Raw genomic sequence first — 22104 nt, forward strand, 5'->3', positions numbered from 1 at the left:
TATTTATTTATTTATTTATTTATTTATTTATTTATTTATTTACGATTATATTAATCAGTAATTATCTTTTAGAATGAACTTATTCGTTTTGTTTACATTCTTTTCCTTTTTTTAACATTTCCAGTTTTTACATCGTGTCAGTATGTAAAATTAACTTACTATTGATAAAGTCTACTTTGTAACACAGAATGTTATGTCGCAGAGAGGATATACTGAGAGGGACAGGGTTAGTAAACAGATTTGATACTTTACTATTTATATCAAGGCAGATGTAATAGTTTGTTGCTTGATCTTTTATATATTTTTAACTAATAAAACTATATAACTCATCTATTTCATAATCAACTTTCTAAATAAATCATCTCTTTATATATGATTTATTTTCACCTTTTTCCTTATGTTTGTATTAACTTTTTCTAATGTTTCTTCGTTGTCCGCTGGGCATATTTTCCTTCTTGCGGCGATCTCCGTATGTTCGGTCTTCTCCGTATTCTCGGAAGTACTTGCATCTCGTATAAAACGTGACACACACAATTCTACTTCATAACATCTTCCTCCTCTTAATTTGAAGTCTCGGTTAGCAATTGTTTATAGTTTGCTAATAAAGAGTTCAAGCGAGAACTGGGTAATAAGTTGATTTCCTCTTTTTCGTAAGTGGCAGTTAGTTCGGGATTGACATCTAACATCTTACAATAATAATTTCCTGTTGTTGTTTCATAACCTATGATGGCTGTAATTTCTGTGATTCTGTGTATTCTTTCTTCTTTCGTTCTTGGTAATTGTTTTGGGTATTTTTCTGGGTCATTGTAAAAATGTTTAATCCATTTTATATTGATAGTACGGTGTTTTTTAAAACTTGATGGTAAGTCTAATTCTACAACATTTGTACCTACTTTGACGATCTTAAATGGACCTAAATAAATTGATTGTACTTTCAAATATCTTCCCCCTGTAAAATAAGCATCTCTATGCAATAAAGCATATTCTCCAATGTGAAAATCAATTTCTTTTCTTTTAGCATTTGTAGTTTCTTCCATTTGTTCCTGTCTTAACTGTAATGAATCATTAATACGTAATGATAAAGCTTTCAAATGTTTAGTCATTTTTGTAGCATTAAAGTTTCTTGTATCTAGTTCATTAGTTGTATCTAACAACGGTGTATTTGGTGTATAACCAATATCAGCTTGAAATGGTGAAATACCAGTACTCGTAACCGGAGTTGAATTATAACAAAATTCCATATGGGGTAAATATACATCCCAGTAATCCTGATCTTGACTACAAAATGTTCTTAATAGACGGTTTACTATCTTATTCACAGCTTCAGTTTGTCCATCTGTTTGTGGGTGATTACTTGAACTGAACAATAATTTAATTCCTAATCGTTTCGTTAACTCTTCATATACGGAAGCAGTAAAACGGATATCTCTATCAGATACAATCGTTCGTGGGAAACCGTGCATTGCAAAGATATATCGGTATAAATATTCAAGTATATCTTTAGAGTTTGCTGTTTTCCTCATCGCAATCCAATGTGATCTTTTCGAAAATCGATCGACAACTACCATAATCATATCATTATGTCGTCGTGACGGTGGGAGTCCCGTAATAAAATCAATAGACAAATCTTGCCAACGACCTGAGGCAACGGGTAGTGGTTTTAACCTGCCTTGAGTAGTATTGGCAGTCTTCTTGTTCAATTGGCAATTCAAACAGTGTCTAATATATCGTTCCACATACTTATGTAATTTCGGGAAATAAAATTTATCTGCAATTTTTTCCGTGGTGGCAGCGACACCAAAGTGTCCTCCTTGTAACATTGAATCATGGAAAGCATGTAATAATTCTCTTCTTCTGTTATTTGGCACACAAATACGTTTTTCATATAAAAGAGTTTTATCTTCATAAGAGTAGCGTTCTTTAATCAACTTTGATCTACCAAATTTCAGTAACAACGTTTCATATTGTCTTTTGTCTTTACACTTTACCTTTTCTCTAAACTTTGAATCTAGGGTAACTAAGATTGCAGCAGACCATGGGTCTTTTAATAAATCTTCAAACCAATCTTTAGGATTTATATTGTCTAGTTCTACAATTGGTAATATTTCTTCTGGGCGAGATAGGCAATCAGCAACTACGTTTTTTGTTCCTTTGATATATCGTAATTCAAACGTATATTCTCCTAAATAATCTAACCATCGTGCTAATCTTAGATGGGGCTCTGTCTTATTTCTAAACGATAGCAACGAAGAGTGATCAGTATTAATCGTAAACTTTCTACCATGCAAATAGTATCTGAAATGTTTAAGATTCAATATGATACCTAATAGTTCTATTTCTCCAACTGGATATCTAGATTGTGTTTCACTTAAATGTTTTGAGAAGTATCCAATTACACCTTTTAACTTTCCATTCTCATATCTTTCTAACACACCTCCAACATGATGTAAACTAGCATCAGATGTTAATTCATAATGGTCTCCTTCCACAAATGGCACTAATACTTGAGTTGACGTTAATGCTTCTTTTAGTTTCTCAAACGCAATTCTTTGCTTTTCTCCTAATTTTGCTTTCTTGGATGCAAAATCATATAACGGTTGTGATAATTCACTAAATTTGCTTATGAATTTCCTATAATAGTTCGCTAATCCTAAGAACGTTTGCATACCTTTTATAGTGCTTGGCATAGTTAGCTTTTTAATAGCACTAATCTTATTTTCATCAACACTTAAACCTTCAGCAGTTAAAACATGACCTAAATAATTTACTTTGTCTTTTACAAAATGACATTTTGACCTTTTACAGTACAAATTATTACTCTTAAGTTTCTCTAATACTTTCTCTAGTATTTTGTAGTGTTCAGTTTTGTCTCTTGTGGCAATCAATATATCATCTAAATAGACGTATACATTCTCGATTCCATCTAATAATTTACTCATAAATCTACTAAAATTCTTTGGGGCCGTTTTAATACCAAACGGTAATACTTCATATCTAAAATGACCAAAGGGTGTAGTGAACGACGTTAAGTCCTTTGATTTCTCGTTCAACCTTAATTGATGGTATCCTGAGTGTAAATCTAGAGTTGTAAATACCTTTGCATCACCAACTTTCGCGAATAGTTCAGTGATCGAAGGAATTGGGAAACTTTCATTTACAATACCTTTATTCAATTCTCTATAGTCAACAACTAATCTCCATGTTTGATCCTTTTTACGTACTAATATAATAGGCGCTCCGCAGGCAGCATTAGATTCTGACACAAATCCTTTCTTGATGAGGTCCTCTAGAATCTTTCTACATTCTTGCTCCATCTTGGGCGTTAACCTGTACGGGTATAATTCTGGTGGATTAAAACCTTCTTTCAATACAATATTATACTCAAAATTTTCTGGGCCTGGATTTCCTGGAAGTTCATTAGTAACATGGGTCTGAAATCTTTTCCTTAGACCTTCTGGTAACTTCTCAAATCCATCCAACTCGTTTTCTTTTTCATTCCTTATGTCAATAGGGCATATTCTACACAAGAACTCGGCGTCTTGTTCTATTTGTTTCTCTTTGTCATCAGTTATCATATCTACCAAATACATATCTTCGTTTTTGACATCAATCAGTTCTTTAAACACGTCACTGTGTAACTTTATAACTGGGTTACCGATCAATAACTCATATCGGAATTTCTTAACCACATAAGCAGAAATCATTATTCTCTTATCGTTAATTTTCATTGGTACTTTGACAAACGATACACAGGTTTCTGTTGTTTCACTTACCGCACCTTTAAACGTAAATGTATTACAAGGTTTCTCTTTTAACCCTAACTTTTCAACTAGCTTCGCATCTACAAACGAAGTAGGACTACCTGTATCGCACAAAGCTTGTACCTTTTTTCTTTTAATCTCACAATTGATAACCAATTTTTTACCAACTAATGGTTCTTCTTGAACTAAGAACACTAGAGGAAGATCTTCCAAATCTCTCCTCTCCTCAATATCACCCGTCTTGTGATTTTCTGTCACGCAAGGTATATTGGAATACATAAAATCATCATTCTTTACAACATCATCAATAGGAGAAGCAACGTTACCCAAATAGGTATCCTTTTGAAGTGAAGTCTCGACAGAATGTTTAGCTGCAGTAGTCATATTAGTAAGTGCAGCGGAAGTAGGAACATCTTTTTGATGTATAGTAGTATCATGGTGTGGGGCTGCGGTAGTAACTCTCTTAGTTATACCACATCGTTTACTTGTCTTGTGTTTCTTAATAGGAAGGCCTCGCATTACCAGGGCAATTAGCTCTTGCATGCTCTGGGGAGCCACAGTTGAAACACAACTTGTTTCTTCTACAAACATTGTAAAACTTCTCTTGGAAGTTATCCTTTCTATAGGAATTCTTCCCTCCTTTGTCTCTTCCGGTATATCTTCTCCCGGCATTCGAATAACCACGTCTTGTGTTATCGATCGCATTCATTATGTAATCTAAGTCCTTATCTAATTTATTCGTATTTCCAACAAGGTTACTGTCAAAATTCAATGAAACATCCAAGTCTTCACGGCAATGTTCGGTTCTTACAGCAGCATTGACAGCATCAATTAACTTGTCAAAACGGTGCATTCTCATCAATTGGCGAGTTTGAATCTTCAGTCCTTGTATGAACAAATCAATGGCAAAATCATCTGACATATAATTACGAGGTAACATGTCATAGTACGTCATAAACTGTTTAACATACGTATCGACATCCTCCTTTTGTGAAACTCGCTTCAACTTTTCCACGATCTGGTACGAGTCTATCTTGGAACTATAGTAATCCTTAAAGTCAGCGGCAAATGCAGAGTATGTCATAGCTCTACAGTCGTTATGGTTAAAGTAGTTAGTGAACCATTGTAAAGCATTATCAGTAAGATTTTGACCTACAAAACAAATTTTCACGTAATCGTCTTTAATACCACACATAGCAAATTGGGTTTCGAAACTCAACAAAAATGCTGGAATTCTGGAAACATCCTTTTTGGCTCCAGAGAACTTAAATGGGGCGATAACAGTTAGATGCTGATTCATTCTTGAAATTTAATTTTAGCGGCGCTACCAGGTGTTATGTCGCAGAGAGGATATACTGAGAGGGACAGGGTTAGTAAACAGATTTGATACTTTACTATTTATATCAAGGCAGATGTAATAGTTTGTTGCTTGATCTTTTATATATTTTTAACTAATAAAACTATATAACTCATCTATTTCATAATCAACTTTCTAAATAAATCATCTCTTTATATATGATTTATTTTCACCTTTTTCCTTATGTTTGTATTAACTTTTTCTAATGTTTCTTCGTTGTCCGCTGGGCATATTTTCCTTCTTGCGGCGATCTCCGTATGTTCGGTCTTCTCCGTATTCTCGGAAGTACTTGCATCTCGTATAAAACGTGACACACACAATTCTACTTCATAACACAGAAACTGAAATGCGGATTTAGCTCAGTCGGGAGAGCGTCAGACTGAAGATCTGAAGGTCCTGTGTTCGATCCACAGAATTCGCAACTTTTTTTTTTGTTCCTGTAATACATATCACAAATATAAATATAAATATAGGTATAAATGTAAATAATGTTAGACGTTCACGATAAGAATAGCGTTTTTTTGTTTGTTTTTTTTTTTTTTTATATAAGTTCTAGTATACAAATCAACGTTCTTTTAAAGCTTTGTTTCTCTTTTCTCTCCTTCTTAATCTTTCTACCTTTTTAGCATGCATTTTAGCAGCTAGCATTTCGTACCTTTCTTTTTCTTCCTTAATTTGTCTTCTGTGCTTCAAACTTTCAATCTTAGTTATGCGAGCATTTTCCTTTTCATCCTTTAATTCCTTTAATTTTGTCTTAAACTGTTGATCTTCTGATCTTTGTTGTTTCTTCAATTCCCATGAAGTTAACTTTTTATTCTTTACAACTTGGCTATGTGGATTTAATGGTTTTTTGGAAACCTTCCATGTCCTACCACTCTTTGGGATACCTTTTATCTTATCAAGATTATTTACCTTCAATGTTGTATTTTCTTTTGGTTTTTGTTTAGCATCAACAGGCTTTTGTTTTATATTAGTAGTCGTAATACCGTTAGTCATTTCTGGATACAAACTCTATTTGTTTGTTGGTATATTGTTGTTTTATTATTATTATTACTATTATTTTCCCACCTCAAAGTGTGTGAGTTTTCATGAATGAAAGATATAATAAACATATATCATCTACTTACTATCTGTGAGATAAACATGGATTAAAAGTGTAGAAATCTAAAGGTTGGAAATACAAAAGCCTAAAAAGCAGAGCAGAAAGAAGAAGAAAGCAAAAAGAAAAGGGAAAATAATAATGGAAAAAAAATAAAAAAAAAAAAAAAAAAAAAAAAAAAGAAAAAGAAACGTGAATTTTTCAAAGTTTACATCGTGCATCTGAAAAAAAAATAAAATAAAATAAAATAAAATAAAAATAAAAAATAAAAAAGTTTCCAAGCTAATCATTGTTAGCAACATAACTTAAATTTCTTTTTATAAATAGAAAAAACATGTGTACATCATATAAAGCAAGCTTGTTTATATAAACTAAGTACAAAGTCATAACACATTATTATTTCTCTTTTTTTTTTTATTCCCCCCTCCCCCCCTTTTTCCCTCCCTCCTCTTATTTTCTTTTGTTCAAAATGAGATCATACAATTTATTAAAATTTAAAGTCCAAAGAAGATTCATTATAATATCTAAGAGCAAATCAAAAACTAGAAAAAGGCTTATAAGGGATGAGCCGTCCATTACAGGAACAACTGCAGATTTACAGCTCAAAAATCTCAAAAATATGGGCAATGGTATAATTGATTCAGATTTGAAGTCTTTAATTAAAACGGAAAATTCTAAGGAATTACAGTTCAAAATTAAGCAACTCCAAGAATTTACCAAGAATTTGAAAGCACAATTAAAGGTTTCGGAAGCTAAAAAGAAATTTGAAACAGTGGAACGGGAAAATATTAATGAATTAAAATGGAAAGTAACCAGCCAAAATAAAACCACAACTTCCGCACTAGCAAATAGTAGGGATACAAGTAGATCCTCGGCCAATATAACCAGTTTAATCACATCTGAAAATAACATATTTCAAGAAAATAATAACCTTTTACCGGCAGCTCTAAAGGAAATTATTGGTAATGACACTCTGATTTTCCAGTGTTTAGCTAATTCAAGAAATAGAAATTGGAACCCTATAGTTGAGAAACTATCGGAATCTAGTGAAAAACTGTCTATGATGTCTGTCAATGATCTTCGATTTCAGTTCATTCCGTACATACGAAATTTATCGTTTGAAAACATTGAAAGATTGGACAACATGTTAATGGAGAGATGCCGGTCCCACAAGGCTGGTCATGACGCAGAAGTTACAAGATTTCCTATGGCCTTTTTTGAATGTATCTTTAAAAATTTACTTGACTCGGCAACAACTGCGTCGAATACCAAAGAAAACTATGAATATGTTCTACAATTTTTCGACAAATTGCTTGGACGATATGATAAATCACTAGAAACCTATGGAGCCGATGGTTTATTAAAGAAGTTCAAACTTAATAATGTTATCATGGGTCATTGTATAACTTATATCGCCAGAATGGGGGCATTAGCAGAATATAACGTAATGAATAAATATTTGGCCAAATTTTCCCAATATGGCATCCAACCAAATAGAAATAATTACACCACGTTAATTAAATTTTCCATTGATAAAAAAAATTATGCACAGGCTTGGGATTTCTTTGATACTATGAAGTTCTTAAGTGTTAAGGAGCACGCGCCTGATGAAAAAACATATTATAGCATGTTATTGATCTGCAATGAAGAAGCAAACTACGCAAAGGCTATTGATCTATACAATGAATTAAAAGATTTGTATGATAATGCAAAAAGCTCAAAAACGAACAAAGTTTTCCCATTCCACATTGATTCATCCAGTAAAGATTTGCAGCCTTCAATAAAAACATTGTCTTTGATGGCACTGATTTTGGCTAAAAGTAGCAGAGATAACATCATATCAGAGGGTAAGAGTGGATCTTTGCGACTATTAGGCTGGAAATATATACATGAAATATGTGACAGAAAGGATGTACAAGTTGCAGAAGCACCATCTACAACTTTATCGCGGTATGATAAAGATAGTGGCGATACCCTTAACAATTTGGATTCTTTTTACGTTTTAAAGGCCATGATGGCATTAGCCTCCTATGATGGCGACGTTGGTCTAGCAAGAGCGTTGTATTTTAAGTATGTTAGTAAAATTAAAATAACAGGATCAACAAAAATCAATTTGGATCCTTCAATGTTTAATTTACTAATGCACTCGTATTCTAGGTGTAGATTCGATCATATTCCGGTGTTGCTGGGCTACGAGGAGGGTTCCAAACTAAGATCGCAGATATTATCTAATGTTGACTACACCGGAAGAACGCTAGAAGAAGCAAATTCTAAAGTCATACTTCCACCATTTCTACCTAAAGCAGAAATTTTGACCAAGGAAGAAATTCTAATGGAATCAAGAGCACTTTGGCAGTTCCATGTCGAAAGAATGTATGAAAATTCCGATACTATCCAAATCGATTATGAAAAAGACATCGAAGCATGTAAGAAGATCAGTACAGATTTCGAAAGTTTTAAATTTAATATGTTTGCGTTGATTACAAACTGGAAAAAATTATCACACGTTGATGACAATTTATTGAACACGAAAAATTTGTGTACATTTTTAAACACGGCTATTTCCATGGATGATCTAAGAGAATATCTTCTAAGATTAAGAACGTTTTCATACGAAGAGCCTCAGTTGGATGTCATGCTAAAAAGGGAGTGGGACAATTATTCACAAAATATCATACCATCATTTACTGGAAAATCTACAGACTCTACGTTTGTCAACACAGAAAATATAAAACAACATAATAGATATGATATGTTTTCAATGAGATATCGTATACTGCAGCAATCTGAAATCTATTTGTTGTCAATGAAAGCTGCTGTACACTTTAAAAATTTGGATTTGGGTAAGGATATATGGAAAAAAAGAGGAGGATACAGAAAAACTTGGGCATTCAAAAATGATCCAAACTGGAAGAAAAACGATGAAATATTTGCCGTTAGCGTCGTTTCATTTTTCACAGAATTGGGCTATTTAACCGACGCAATGAGTGTTATCATGTCTTCTAAAAAATATATAAACTGGTCCTACCCAATGGTTAAAAAATTACACCAAGCTTTATTGGAGATAGAGGATGTTCATAGCATTGAAATTTTACTAGATATTACAAATAATAAAAAGGACTTGTATGAACAGAAATTACAGGAAATTGGCAAAAGTTTGGAAAAGCTAAAACTTTAGTTTGGACTACTGCTATTATTATTACTACTAGTACTAGTACTAGTATTAGTACTACTACTACTACTTCTACTTCTACTTCTCTTTCTTCCTCTGCCACCGCTATCACATGTATATACAAATAAAATATATAAATAGAGATACTTATGTATACTGATAAATATGAATAATTTTCGTGGTATATGTACTATCACCGTACCGCTTCATCTTCTTCGATATCCGAGCCCTGGATGTTTCTTATTTCTAACTGTAGTTTTTTTATCTCTTTCCTTAAACCTTGATCGCCGTAATAATCAATATAATAAGTGGCCCCATTATAAGAAGCAACCAAAAAAATACTCAGTAAGAATATTGAAGCTGCATGACTATCAGCAAACCAAATACCGCACAAGGACATAGTGATCAATTGATAAAGGTATTGAAATAAAATATATAATAGCATTGGATATGGGTCCGGTAAGTCTAATAAAGTGGACAAAATAGGAGTATTTTTAAAGGTATGTTTTGTTAAATATTCAAAACTAGTCATTCTTTCTCCAGATTGAATTTTAGTGGATTGTCTAATCGTTATAAAATAGTGATAGGAGCATTGCCACAATAAATAATATAGCGAGGTATAAAAAATATTGGTTTTGAGGGGCCAACCACCGTTATTGGTGATATTTGCCTTTGACAAATAGACAGCGGGGAATCGTTCCCTTTGAAAATCGGTATCATCTAGAACATGCGTTATTACATGGATTGTTAAGGGAGGCATAATATGAATAAAGCATGAAGTAACTTTATCGACAGAATGTGTAACCAAAGAATTTTTCCATGTAATTACAGCCCAACTTAAGGTACCAAAAGTTAAGGCAAAAGTTGACAAATATAGGCTGATATTGTTTGGAAACGCCCAGATAAATAAAAGACACATGCCGTTCACATAATAACATAAATCTGCTAAAAAATAATGATTATTGGTCTTGTAATATGTATATGCCCTTATCGGTATTAATAGAAAGAATAAAATAGTATAATATATATGGAATATCTCCGGTTTATGACCCATTAGAAACCCAATAGTAAAAATATTTAACAGGGTAAATGGGTAAAAGAATTTTTCAAATTTTCCAGGTCTTTTGAAAAAAACATCTGATAATTTATCATCCAGTTTGTTTAATTTGTCTAAAACTTTAATTTTTAATTCATCTAGTTTAAGATCCTGTTTTTTTTCCCTCAAAGTATCACTTATTTTTTGCTTAGCTTCTTGGATTGCCAAGTATCTTTTTTTAAATTCCTCCGGGGCCTGAGGATCTAATAAATCCAAAAGCCCAAATATATTGGTAAAACTACGTTCTGCTGTGGATTGTTCGTGCATCAGTTCTTGTCTTTTTTTCTTCATTTTATTATTATTATTATAATTATAATTATCACTATTCCCCTTCTTCTTTTTCTTTTTCTTTTTCTTTTTCTTTTTCTTTTTCTTCTTCTTCTTCTTCTTCTTCCTCTCCTTAAGTGTTTTTGAAAACAATTCAGGGGGTCAATGTAGGAAGAAAGTAGCCACTGTCAAAATCTGTTCTATTTATATAGTGATGGTGATTGTTTCGAAGAAACTGTAGTGGGATAGGGATAGCCTCGGTATAATAAAAAAAAAAAAAAAAAAAAAAAATAAAAAAAGGTAAACAACTTGGCAATCATCACATGTAAACATCTGCAAAAATAATACATAAGTACTAGCAAGAAAGACACTATAAGTTCTAACTAATGAATGCAGTCCTAAGAAAGTTGGTGAATCCGAATTTAAGATACAAGGTTTACAGAAAGAGTTTTTTTTTTCTTTTTTTTTTTTTTTTTAATTGGTAAAGAAGATTAACGTTTTCATCTCAGGCTTAGATCTAACCTACCCATGGGAACCTTCTTTTCTTTAATTTGCGGAAAATGCAGAAAGGAGTTTACCAAGCTTTCAGTTTTTCCTTTCTTCCTTTTTCTATATATTTTTTTTTTAATCTAATTTTCCATTTCGTATAAGCTTAGGTAGTTTGTTTGTTTGTAGATATTGTAATACGCCACAAAGGTGTATATTCAAGCATTTAAGTTTAACGGGTCAAAAATCATCTTGTACACAAAATTGATTTTACTACTCTTATAAAAAAGGCAGTTTGGTTTACGTATTTGGTTAGTCTAACATTTTCTATGTGTAACTTCTTAATTCATGCCCTATTGCAAACCCGTGTCTCCTGAACAACCTTTGTAACACTTTTTTACATCAGCTTTGGTCTATTCTTTTTCCGTTTTCCATAATATTCCATGATATTTTATTATATGACATCATCCAAGATGAATCACTTCCTACTGTTCCAGTCTATTTCACAGCAGTGTTGTTTCAAGATCAACTGGGCTAAAGATATTACTTAGTTAAACCCGTTCTAAATCGATCTTTTCTCGTTATTATATATCACCTATATATAATATATAATTACTTAAGTTCTAAACTAATTTACACAAGCAAGGACAATATATTTACTAAAGTCAAAACTCTTTAGTGAGATGTTGGCTTTATATACTCCTGTTTCCCGTTGTCAACACGACAACTTTCACAATAATTAAGTACAGCGCATAGCATTAGCTTTTCGATGCGTTGTTCTTGACTTCGATACCGTGGTGTTATAATAGTGTTAGCTTTGCTGGCATACGCACTATTAAGCGTAGCATCCACGTACAAGTCTCTTTACGGATAAATCATAATAACATAGTATCTCACTATTTACGGTTATTAGCACGTGATTTATCTTGTTATGAGGTTTACTTTATAACAGTCCCAACAGTTATCCGATGTAGTGTAGCGGCTATCACATCACGCTCTCACCGTGGAGATCGGGGTTCGACTCCCCGCTTCGGAGGATCTTTAATTTATTTTGGGTGATTCTACTCTTTAAAATTTTTTGGCTGGCTTGTCTAATTTTGAACTCGGTAAATTCTCTCTCAAAAAAAAAAAAAAAAAAAAAAAACTGATTTGTACAAATGATGAGACCATTTTTAAAAAAAATTATTCGATTAGTCTTGAAGACCTGTTTGTATTTTTCAATATGAACGAATGGTTAGACCTTTATTTCTCTGAGTTTAATTAGTTTTTTTTTTCACTTTTTGCGTTTACTTTAACCAAGTAACAACATGGCTTGCAACTAATTTCATTATTACAAAAAAGAAATATATTGATAGCTAAAATATTAATTACTTAGTACTACCACACACACTGTTATTTTTTCCCCCCTCAAACAGGTAAACGGAAAACAATACACTCAAACAATGTGTCACAAAAAATAAACTATAAAAATTTAAAAAAAAGGACAAGACTAACGACAGTAAATACGTAAAAAAAAAAAAAAAAAAAAAAAAAAAAAAGAAAACATTATAACATGTGCTACTCTAACTTGGCTTAGATAAAATTTGAAATTAATTGCATAAATTATTTGTGTCATTTCAAGAAAAATATTAATAAAATAAAGTGGTTTTATTTCGAACACTTCATTTACTTGCTTATTCTTTTATTTATTTATTTTTTTTTTTTTCTCTATTCAGTTAAACAATTTTACAGACATATGCATCCGGTAATTAATATTATTTTTCTCGATCCGTCCTTTTGCTTTTCATTTAAACAACATTGCAACAAACATGCCTTATTTAAGATCACAGAGCTTCGGCGTAGTTAATTTTGACACACCAATAAGCAAAACTTCTCAATCCAAGCCAATAGCTGATATTGAGGATACTTTCTCCACTTTTTTTATTAATGGTATCCCGCGATATCCCAAAGATCGTGATCAATTCGAAGTCAAAACTATTAGTGAGCAAAGATTTTTCGCAAATGAAGTTCTTAATTTTGTATTTATCGGGTTTGATCAAAAAGAATTGTCTCAATTTATGGACAGGTGTAAAAGCGATATCGACTTGACGGATTTTGAGTTCAACATGAAAAAGCTTTTTTCGGCTAAAATAGGAATATATACATTTAGACAACTATCAAAAAAGTTTCCCGAAAATGTTGCGTACAAGAAAACTTTTGTAAATTGGCAAACATTTGATCAACGTTATTATGAATATAGAAAACGGAATGGCATTGATGCTTTTGATCAGACTGAAAAAATTGAAGATTATCTTTACAGGTTCCTCGATAATAAATATAGTTGGTACCATGTAGACATTCTGAAGATTGAACAATCTAACAATAAGCAAAGTAGGTTTTTAAGGTCCTTAAAATTAGAATTCAAAAAAAGGCAGTTTGATATCAAGGAACATTTTAAAAAATATGAGAGCAAGTTTAATTTGGAACCATATGAATATGCCACTTTCACTATAGTTAACGAGGGGGTAAATTCTGTCAAGAAAAGTAGAGAAAAGACAAAAACGAAAACGAAAACGAAAACGAAAACGAAAACAAAAACAAAAACAAAAACAAAAACAAACGAACGAACCAATAAAAAAAATAACCTGGTACAAAATAACAACAAGCAAACTCAATGCAATGCTTTGTTCAATTTTACCAAAGATGGCCAACAAAGTCATGATTATTTAAAAATGGCTATCCTGGACAATCCAAAAAGTTTAATCAGTACACCTAGTTCAGAGGTAACTTCCCCCATTTCAGCGTCTAAAAACGTTAATAACATTAAGCTGTTACCGAGAAAATCAATCCTAAGAGGAGGAAGTAAATATTCATCATTCTCTTCAGCAACATCAGAAAGTTCAAATATAAATTCTCTTACTGACACCAGTGGTCAATATCACTATAAAATAGGTGACGATGGAATTGATACTAGAAACAACAAAAGCGGTAGCAGTAGTAGTAGTAGAGGTTCCATTAAAAGTGTAAGGTTTGACGAACAGGTTAGAGTGGCAAAATATACTGTGGAAACAGATAAAGTACCTAGACCATATGTTAGTAAATCAAAGGCAAGAAAGTTTCATTGTCCTAACCATGGAATTAGTTGTGATTTTGAACACGCTACTGATGAAAAATTTTTGGCAATAAAACCAGTGGTGAATAAAATTGAAAAACCAAAATATGTTTATGATGCTCGCGATAAAAGCAGCGCAGCTTCCCATTACACATGTGGCAGCAACGATGCCGAGGACGAAAAAGATGAATATGAAAAAAATGGCATCGATAAAGCCAAAGTTGGTTTGACAAACCTACCGCTGTTTTTGGAAAAGACAATTCCAAACACAAGAGTAGAACAAGATGTTAAAACAAGACATAAAGATTTTCATGAAGAATTGGTCAATAAATGTAAGCAGTTTGATCTGGAATTGTATCGAAATTTTTCGGTACAATTGGAAAAGAGTGTATTTATTAATCTGGTCGAAGAAATGATAAATGATGGGTTAAATATTTACAATATCAAGCAACTTTTCTTTAAATCTAATGGATCAGAAGAAGCGTTTGCAATAAGATTTTTTGCCATGTTCATGAATTATTTGTATCAGTATAAGAGAGCAGCAAGGATTAATAATCCACAAAATAATGAGAATTTGAGTAAAGCAACACCAAAAGTGATTTTTGGAATGTACTATGCCAATCTATTTGACAAATATAAAAATGATTTTGAAAAAATGAGTAGCAACGAATTACATCATTTGTTAGAGAAACTAACGGCAGAATTGGAAGTGAGCAGTTTGAATATAAGTCAGATGAAGAAGGATGAAGAAGCTTCAAAAAAAATATTGATTAATGCTTACTGCGAAAGTTTACAAACCTATAAAGATTTATTGTGCTATAAAGATACACTTGACTACGAATATTTTACCAAGTTCTTCGAACAACAAGGTATATCAAAGGAAATGAGGAAGACCTATGAAGATTATGATAAAGTTATTGACAATATGTTGCGAAATCCCTATGTTGTTTACGAGATCGAATTGTTGATAAAACAGATTTTGCCACTGCCTCTAGCAAATATTAGATGCTTTCCGAATATTTACTAATCGGTATGTTCGGTTATTTCCTTTTTGCTTTGGGCGGATCGTGAAAAGTGATTATTTTGTTATAGTTATTTATTTATTTGTTTGTTTGTTTATTTATTGAAGTTTAATTTTAACTTTTTAAGGACACGCTGGAAAAGATATAAAAAACAATTTTTGGATTTGTAACATAAATAAAATGCTAGATTTTTTCTTTTTTTTTTTATTTTCCCCCTTGATTATTGGTCAACGCATCAGAAAAATAACTCAAATAATTTATTTAATATATTGAAGATTGTTATGCTAGTGGAATAATATGACTGACACTTTAGAAAAATAGAGACCTTACGTTGGGTAATACTACGGTATCTTAACGTGTTCAGTGACATCTTCATCCGTACATTATAACACCCTATCAAATAAAATCGTCGTTTCTTTTTTTTTTTCTTCCGTTTTTTTTTTTTTTCTTTTTTTTTTTTTTTCGAGCAAATGTAAAACATCTCATTTTAAAATTTTAACAATTTAACTTGGTTCAATGTTTTAACGTTAAATGTCATAGTCTTTTCTTAATCCTTATCATAAAATAATTTTTGTTAGGAACAAAAAAAAAAAGAAAAAGAAATCGATAGTCAAATACAAATGGTTTTAAAATCCACATCAGCTAGTGACATATCAGTATACCAAGTATCAGGTACAAACGTAGCAAGATCACTACCCGATTGGATAGCTAAAAAAAGAAAAAGAGCCTTAAAAAATGATTTTGAATATCAAAACAGGGTTGATTTAGTTCAAGATTTCGAATTTAGTGAAGCTTCTAATAAAATTAAAGTTACGCCTGATGGGCAATTTGCTATGGCTACAGGTACGTACAAGCCACAAATCCACGTTTATGACTTCAATAATTTATCGTTAAAATTTGAAAGACATACTGACGCAGAAAATGTTGATTTTTTAATACTAAGTGATGATTGGACTAAGTCAGTTCATTTGCAAAATGATAGAAGTATTCAGTTCCAAAATAAAGGTGGACTACACTATACTACTAGGATTCCCAAATTTGGCAGATGTTTAAGTTATAACAAGAGTAATTGTGATTTGTATATTGGCGCTTCTGGAGATGAATTGTATAGGTTAAATTTGGAACAAGGTAGATTTTTAAACCCGTTTAAACTGGAAACAGAAGGTGTTAATTGCATTGATATTAATCCAGTGCATGGTTTGATTTCAATAGGCATGGAGAACAACAAAGTTGTTGAATTTTGGGATCCAAGAAGTAGAAGTAGAGTTTCTAAACTGTTTTTAGAAAATCAGTTAGATAATTCACAATTCCAAATAACCGCCACTAGTTTTAGAAAAGATGGATTAAATTTTGCATGTGGTACTTCTAATGGATATAGTTATATCTACGATTTACGTGCCAACAATCCAACCATGATCAAGGATCAGGGCTATGGTTTTGAAATCAAGAAAATAATTTGGCTAGATGACGTAGATACCAGCAGTGGTGATAATATCTTGACTTGTGACAAGAGAATTGCTAAGATTTGGAATAGAAATACTGGTAAAGCTTATGCCAGTATGGAACCTAATGTGGATATAAACGATATTGAACATGTCAAGGGTACTGGCATGTTTTTCACGGCAAATGAGGGGATACCTATGCACACGTATTATATTCCTAACTTGGGTCCTGCTCCTCGTTGGTGTTCATTTTTGGACTCCATAACAGAAGAATTAGAAGAAAAACCAAGCGAATCAGTATATAGTAATTATAGATTTATTACTAGGGAAGATGTCACGAAGTTGAATATCGGCCATCTGGTTGGGTCTAAAGTGTTGAGACCTTATATGCATGGGTTTTTCATCAATACAGAACTATATGATAGGGTGTCCTTGATATCTAATCCAGATTCATTCAAAGACCAAAGAGAAAGGGAAATTAGAAAGAGAATCGAAAAGGAGAGAGAATCCAGAATTAGGACTGGTGGTGCGATTGAGAAACCTAAAGTCAAAGTCAACAAAAACTTGGTTGAAAGATTATCTACGAAACGTGGTAGCAAAGCAGTTACTGAAAATGTATTGAAGGATGACCGTTTCAAGGAAATGTTTGAAGATGAAGATTTCCAGGTCGACGAAGATGATTATGACTACAAACAGTTGAACCCAGTAAAATCTGCCAAAGAAACTGAAGAGGGCGCTAAAAAACGTATTAGAGCATTAACCGCTGCGGAAGAATCGGATGAAGAAAGAATAGCAGCAAAAGAGGGACGCAGTGGCAATCACAATTACTCCGATATCGAGGAGGATGGATCAGACGAAGAGAAAGAGGAAAAAGAAGAAAAAGAAAAAGCAGAAACAGAGAAAAAAATGTCTGAGAGGCAAAAATCACAGATTAAAAAGCAATTAGAAAATATGAACCGCAGAAAAAAACAGAGAGAAGAAAGTGCCAAGTACTTAATGGAAATGAGACCTGGAACTGATCTTAACCAGGAAGAGCAAAACAAAGCCGAAGTTTCATTTGGTAAACAAGTTTCTAAATTAAGAAAGGAACAACTGGATAGCGAAAGAAATGACAATAACACTTTATTCCGCAGAAATCATCGTGGTGAGGCAGAATTAACGTTCATACCTAAAAAACCACAGCCACGGCCTAAACAAAAATCCAAAGATAATGGAGATAATAACAGTGCCAATGATGATGATGATGATGATGATGGCGATGGTGGAGATAGAAAAGATAATGGAAGATCTAAACAAAGATGGGAAGGTAGGAGAAGAGCTAGTAAAAACGTTTTCCGTGGCATGTAATAACAGAGATACAATGGGGGTTTCTAATAAACGTAGTATTTTTTTGATCAGGGTTGTTTATGATATTGTTAATATAAAGGTGTGTATGCACAGTATGCGTTATTCTTTTAATTTTTCTTGCTAGTAACGACACTGTTATTTTTAAAGCTCCTGCATGTTTTTAACTTCGGTGCTTATATTCCAAATATCAAACTTTTTGATGACAATTTCAGGATTTTTTTGCTATTTTATACATATGTATGTGTCATACGCGACTGTGGTGAATAAGTACGTAATATCTATAGATGTCACCTGGATAATATATTATATGTATGTATTGTTTAAAAAAAAAAAAAAAAAAAAAAAAAAAAAAAAAAAATACCATTGTTTCGATATAAACTAAAGATATGGGAGGGTAAAGCCAGGTTAGGTAACTATAAATAATTAAAACAACAGGTTATATACGTATATATATATAAGTGAAAGTACATAAAAGAACAAGAACATGCTTATATAGGCGACTATATATATACATATTGTATCCAATAGTCTGAAGTTTGACGTATTATACAAATCATGTTACGTCTCCGAGAGGATATATGTCAGGAAAAAAGGTTAGCAAACCAACTTGACACTTTATTACTTGTTTTTTCTATATATTTTTGAAAGATCCTACATTTTGCACGAATTGCAAGAAACATTATTTTCCCTCATAATATGCTTTGTTGTAAAGTGGACTTGGATAGTAGTAACTTATTTTTATGTGATGACGCCATGTAATAGAGTATCATCGCACACCATAAAAAAACTAAAAAAGTAAAATAAAGTTAATATAAACCACAAAAGTATATAAACAAAAAAGATAAGTTCATGTTAAGGGGTAATAACTGATTATATAATCTTAGATAAATATATATAAAATACAAACAAGCATTGAAGTAAAAAAGCACCACAAAAGTTGTCCAACGACATAGGCGTTCGATAGTAAAATTTGTGTCGTAATATGAAATGCACATACAAACGAACGTTACATCTAACATATAAGAAAAGTCCAGAATAGCAAAGCTACCGTTCCAAAGAAATAACAACTAAAGGACAACAATGAAACACTGGAAAAGGTTAACATAAACATTAGATCTAAATGTGAAAATAAATCATATATAGAAAGATGATTTATTGTAAAATTAATTATCAAATTATTATACGTAAAAATCTAAATAAAACAAGAAATTAATTACCATAATCCGAACCCATAATTACTACGACTAGTGATGAGTTATGCTTAAAATTTTTCATTGTTAAATGGCAACTTGGCCGAGTGGTTAAGGCGAAAGATTAGAATTTTAGTTATAAATTTCCTAAGTATCTTTTGGGCTTTGCCCGCGCAGGTTCGAGTCCTGCAGTTGTCGTATACATATATATTTTCTTTTTTTTTTTTACTTCTTCCCCCTTTTTGCACTTTTTTTTTTTTTTTTTTTAAATTAAACGGATTACTCCTTTTTTGTTTCTAAGTGTTTTTCTATAGAAATCTACTTGGCTTTTACAACGAGGACAATGCCCGAATAGCCAACGTCGCTACTAATTTGACTTTAATTGATCATAATAATACTAAAAATAGACATAGAATTTTTAATACCCAATATACAAAAAAGAAAAGGAAATAAACGTCCAATAACTGGCTAACTACTAGATAATATGGGATTAAAAAAGTTTTTAAAATTGAAACCGCCTGATGAAGATGTTGTAAGCATTAATAGAGAAAAATTGAATGAATTGGGTGTAGCAATCAAGAATCCGAATAAGAAAAAAAGAGAAAAATTTGCAGCGTATGGTGTTTTTGCTAGAGATAAAGGGAAAGAAAAGATATATGCTCCACCAGGGTATGAACAATATGCTCTGAAGTTACAGCAGGAAAAAGATGGTGCTTCAACTTCTGCAGAGGGGGAAGATTTAAATTCATCTCCACTAGATTCTAATGATAAGAGTAATAATAATAGTAGTAGTAGTACTACTACTACTAATAATATTGAAAATACTGGTGGTAGAAGTGGCAACTCTGCCTCTGATCCTTACATGAAAGCACCAAATAAGAGTGATTTTGATCCATATGCCAATAATAATTATACTAATAATTACAATGAAAACAGTGGAGGTAACAGCAGTAATCCGTATGAAAAAATACCCACATCATCTAACAACTTTAACAATAACAATAACAAACCCAAGTATGACAATCGTGGGCGTGGTGCTGCTGGTTATAATAATTTTACTGATTTTAACAGTGGTGTAAATTCTGAACCAGTAGATCGTTATTATGCAACTGGTGGTCCATCATCTTCTTTAGGCTCAGGACCATATGATAGTTATGAGAATAATAAAATGACACCACAACCAGTCAATGGTGGTGGCCAAAACGGTAACACTTATCGGAATAATGGAAATCCGTATGGTGTAAGAGCAGCAAGGAGCACAAATGACTCCAATAATAGTAGTGTTGGTAGAACGACAGGAGCACAACCGAGTCCTGGTGGTAACCCATATTCTAATATGTCAACTAATGATACTGTGAAAAATGAGAGTAACACTGAACATAACAACACTAGTACTAATACGAGTATGGGGGTTAATCCATACGGAACAATGAATACATCCAGCGACTATGGAGCAAAAAACACTAATAACGGCATTATTGGTAGCAGCAATGAGTATGGTGTGGAAGACCAAAATAAAACCACATCTACTACTACTATTTCTACATCTACTCCTACCGGCACCACCACCACTACCACCACCACCACTGCGAATCCCATTCCTAATGTTGGGAGTACTGGGTACAGTACTTATGAAGAAGATTTGAATGCGCCACCTTTATCTGCAATAGCTACGGCACAGAAACAAAGTTCTGCGCAAGTTTTTGATGATTTAAACGCGCCACCTGGCGATGGCGAGGAACAAGCAATTAACTATGATCCATCTACGACAGTTGCTTTAGAACAGGACGGCGAATTTCAGAGCAATATTGGCAATGGTGGGGATGATTTGAACGGTTCTATCCATGATAGTCAACAATACCAGTCGTATGATCCCAATCAAAATCAAAACCAGGACTATGGTTATGATTACCAAGCTGGCATTAATGATACAGGGTACAAGACATTTGAGCAATTGCAAGAGGAAGAAAGACAAAAACAGCAACAACAAGAAGACGAGGAAGTGGATGAGATCAAGCAACAAATTAGATTTACCAAACAATCGTCAGTGGCCTCAACTAGAAATACATTGAAAATGGCACAAGAAGCAGAAATGGCTGGGATGAATACCCTAGGTATGCTAGGGCATCAAAGTGAGCAGTTAAATAATGTAGAAAATAACCTAATGTTAATGAATGTTCAAAATAGAGAAGCCGAAGATAAAGTTAAGGAGTTGAAAAAACTAAATAGAAGCATATTGGCTGTGCATGTAAGTAATCCATTCACTTCTAAGCGAAGGTTAAGAGAGCAAGAAGATCGTATTAAAACACAGAGAATGCAAGATAAACTGGAACAACAACAATTAAATAATGGCCTTTACAACTCCAGTAGAAGAATAGAGGGCGCGTTTGATGAGAATGTTCATTCGATCAACAATGCCAGCGTAAGAGAACGATACCAAAGACAAGAAGCTTTGAATCGTTCAAAAAAATACCAATTTGAAAATGATGAAGAAGATGATGAAATGGAATTAGAAATTGACCGTAATTTGGATAAAATTGGACAAATTAGTGGCAGATTAAGAAAGTTGGCACTTGCCACCGGTCAGGAAGTTGATGGCCAACAAGAACGTATTAAAAAGATTGAAGAGGATACCGACAATTTGGATATTAACATCCATTTGAATACAACAAGATTAACTAACATTAGATGATTTGGGGGAGAATGTCCCGTGTATGTCTATAATATATTTATAGGATTACGGATTTTCATTTTACTTTTTGATGACTGAATGA

At 32.6% G+C, this 22104-nt stretch overlaps 7 protein-coding genes and 3 non-coding genes across 10 annotated transcripts; 7 read left to right on the plus strand and 3 right to left on the minus strand.

The window, feature by feature from the left end:
- Positions 1 to 560: 560 nt before the first annotated feature.
- SCDLUD_001522 (uncharacterized protein) lies at positions 561 to 4466 on the minus strand (the record flags this gene model as incomplete). Its single annotated transcript, XM_046081547.1, has 1 exon — positions 561 to 4466. The coding sequence occupies one exon, from the start codon at positions 4464 to 4466 to the stop codon at positions 561 to 563; it is 3906 nt and encodes a 1301-aa protein (XP_045935682.1).
- Positions 4467 to 5466: 1000 nt separating this feature from the next.
- SCDLUD_001523 lies at positions 5467 to 5539 on the plus strand. The gene has a single exon. It is a non-coding gene; the product is annotated as a tRNA-Phe (tRNA).
- Positions 5540 to 5682: 143 nt separating this feature from the next.
- CGR1 (Cgr1p) lies at positions 5683 to 6114 on the minus strand (the record flags this gene model as incomplete). Its single annotated transcript, XM_046081548.1, has 1 exon — positions 5683 to 6114. One exon carries the CDS (start codon positions 6112 to 6114, stop codon positions 5683 to 5685), a length of 432 nt encoding a protein of 143 aa, XP_045935683.1.
- A 722-nt stretch (positions 6115 to 6836) lies between these two features.
- CCM1 (Ccm1p) lies at positions 6837 to 9395 on the plus strand (the record flags this gene model as incomplete). Its single annotated transcript, XM_046080400.1, has 1 exon — positions 6837 to 9395. One exon carries the CDS (start codon positions 6837 to 6839, stop codon positions 9393 to 9395), a length of 2559 nt encoding a protein of 852 aa, XP_045935684.1.
- Positions 9396 to 9582: 187 nt separating this feature from the next.
- GPC1 (glycerophosphocholine acyltransferase) lies at positions 9583 to 10776 on the minus strand (the record flags this gene model as incomplete). Its single annotated transcript, XM_046080401.1, has 1 exon — positions 9583 to 10776. One exon carries the CDS (start codon positions 10774 to 10776, stop codon positions 9583 to 9585), a length of 1194 nt encoding a protein of 397 aa, XP_045935685.1.
- Positions 10777 to 12202: 1426 nt separating this feature from the next.
- SCDLUD_001527 lies at positions 12203 to 12274 on the plus strand. The gene has a single exon. It is a non-coding gene; the product is annotated as a tRNA-Glu (tRNA).
- A 772-nt stretch (positions 12275 to 13046) lies between these two features.
- On the plus strand, positions 13047 to 15356 carry SCDLUD_001528 (uncharacterized protein; the record flags this gene model as incomplete). Its single annotated transcript, XM_046076847.1, has 1 exon — positions 13047 to 15356. The coding sequence occupies one exon, from the start codon at positions 13047 to 13049 to the stop codon at positions 15354 to 15356; it is 2310 nt and encodes a 769-aa protein (XP_045935686.1).
- Positions 15357 to 15971: 615 nt separating this feature from the next.
- ENP2 (ribosome biosynthesis protein ENP2) lies at positions 15972 to 18140 on the plus strand (the record flags this gene model as incomplete). Its single annotated transcript, XM_046080402.1, has 1 exon — positions 15972 to 18140. One exon carries the CDS (start codon positions 15972 to 15974, stop codon positions 18138 to 18140), a length of 2169 nt encoding a protein of 722 aa, XP_045935687.1.
- Positions 18141 to 19423: 1283 nt separating this feature from the next.
- On the plus strand, positions 19424 to 19528 carry SCDLUD_001530. The gene is made up of 2 exons: positions 19424 to 19461; positions 19483 to 19528. It is a non-coding gene; the product is annotated as a tRNA-Ser (tRNA).
- Positions 19529 to 19814: 286 nt separating this feature from the next.
- On the plus strand, positions 19815 to 22022 carry SEC9 (Sec9p; the record flags this gene model as incomplete). Its single annotated transcript, XM_046080403.1, has 1 exon — positions 19815 to 22022. One exon carries the CDS (start codon positions 19815 to 19817, stop codon positions 22020 to 22022), a length of 2208 nt encoding a protein of 735 aa, XP_045935688.1.
- Positions 22023 to 22104: the final 82 nt, after the last annotated feature.

The sequence above is a fragment of the Saccharomycodes ludwigii genome, chromosome II (genome assembly GCF_020623625.1).
Source record: "Saccharomycodes ludwigii strain NBRC 1722 chromosome II, whole genome shotgun sequence".
NCBI lineage: Eukaryota > Fungi > Ascomycota > Saccharomycetes > Saccharomycodales > Saccharomycodaceae > Saccharomycodes > Saccharomycodes ludwigii.